The 1,437-nt window shown below is 34.1% G+C and overlaps 1 protein-coding gene across 1 annotated transcript in view; it reads left to right on the top strand.

The window, feature by feature from the left end:
* Nucleotides 1-290: 290 nt before the first annotated feature.
* The window catches only part of LOC113225481, a 13,430-nt gene continuing 12,283 nt past the window's right edge, over nucleotides 291-1,437 (top strand). The window contains exons 1-2 of the mRNA XM_026457800.1: nucleotides 291-421; nucleotides 932-1,345. Coding sequence (XP_026313585.1) covers nucleotides 389-421; nucleotides 932-1,345 — 447 coding nt within the window. The 5' untranslated portion in view covers nucleotides 291-388. The remainder of the gene's footprint in view (nucleotides 422-931; nucleotides 1,346-1,437) is intronic.

Genomic DNA, 1,437 nt, shown 5'->3' with positions numbered 1-1,437 from the left:
CAGAAATGACTCGGGCATATCCTTTAAGCTTAAAAATTCCAATCTCATGCGTTACACTAAATTGTCTCGCCAAGTCCAGGGTCTATAGACTGTTACAATGAATTTAAGGGCCCTCGGGTTACCAACTCACCGAACTCTTACTAATTTTATTCACACAATCGAGTGACTCACAACGTTGCCTATAAAAAACCCTTCAAAAGGCCACCAACACCATTACCTACGTGTACAGTAAATGGGTCGGTAAAAAGTGAAATGTTTAATTTATTTGATCGGATAATGAATTGGTAAAAACGCCCGCATTTTTTGTCACTTTTTTGTCGGTAATTAGCTCGCTGTGGCAGTCGGTGAGAGAACCTTCCAAAGCGCCGGACTAATTGTCGATACGAACATGGAATACAAAATAATTTTAACTATGTTTTTGGTAAGTCCTATAGAAAATATACATAAAAACATAATGTACGTTGAAACCAATATAGTCAAGAAATGAAAATCGCTCTTTTTATAATTCGAACTTATTTTCAGAAACATTATAGTTTATTTAGTGGTGGTATTGATTTCTACAGAAACCTTTGTAAATTCTTCTGCTTCTTTGTCAACCTCTGCCTACCCAATGTTGAGTAACATGTCCGTGTTGAGTTGCCAGCCCCTAACCCTTCTAACCCGTTGGTAATCTTGTTTACGGCATATATGGCCTACCCATTTCCACTTTCTGCTTGCACCTTGGCTACATCGATAAAACTCATTCTTCTTCGAATCTTTGTTCCTGAATCGGTCTATATATTCATAAATTACAAATGTATAATTTACAGTGGTAAAATTGGTTAAATTTATAATTGATAATATTCATACTAAAGTCCAATATTTACAAAAGTAAAATTAATTGTTTGATGAATGTTGGTACTGTAACAAATTAAAATCAATATTGTTTCAGATCAGTCGCGTAACCGCAGTGTCAACATTGCACAAAGATAATGAATATTACGATCACACAGAATCAGAAGAATACTACGACTCATCATCAAATGATGAGCAAAGACTCTACGATGAAGAAAAAACATCAACTTTCACTGATCAAACAGAGACACCTCAATCTCAGTACGAAGTCACGGAAATCATAGACGACATTGCTAATACTGAAAACATACTTGGTCCTATTGTTACTAATTTTACTTTAACTAAACCTTTGAATAATGCCACTAATACTGATATTTTTACTGTTACTAGTGATATCGATAATCAGTCTACAAACAATAAAGAAACAGTCAATCAACTTAAAAAGAACTACATAAGTATTTTCCACGTCAAAGCTGAATTTGATAATAATAATAAACAAGAAACTTCTCCAGTACAAAACATTCACATACATAAATATCCACATTTTATCGGATTCAGAGACTATATTCATGGCTTAAAAAAGGGCATCGAAAGTGGTCTCAA

This window comes from Hyposmocoma kahamanoa, unplaced genomic scaffold (genome assembly GCF_003589595.1).
Source record: "Hyposmocoma kahamanoa isolate Upper Pololo Valley unplaced genomic scaffold, ASM358959v1 160, whole genome shotgun sequence".
Lineage (NCBI taxonomy): Eukaryota > Metazoa > Arthropoda > Insecta > Lepidoptera > Cosmopterigidae > Hyposmocoma > Hyposmocoma kahamanoa.
The sequence above is the reverse complement of the archived record's forward strand: the minus strand, read 5'-3'. Positions and strand labels throughout refer to the sequence as shown.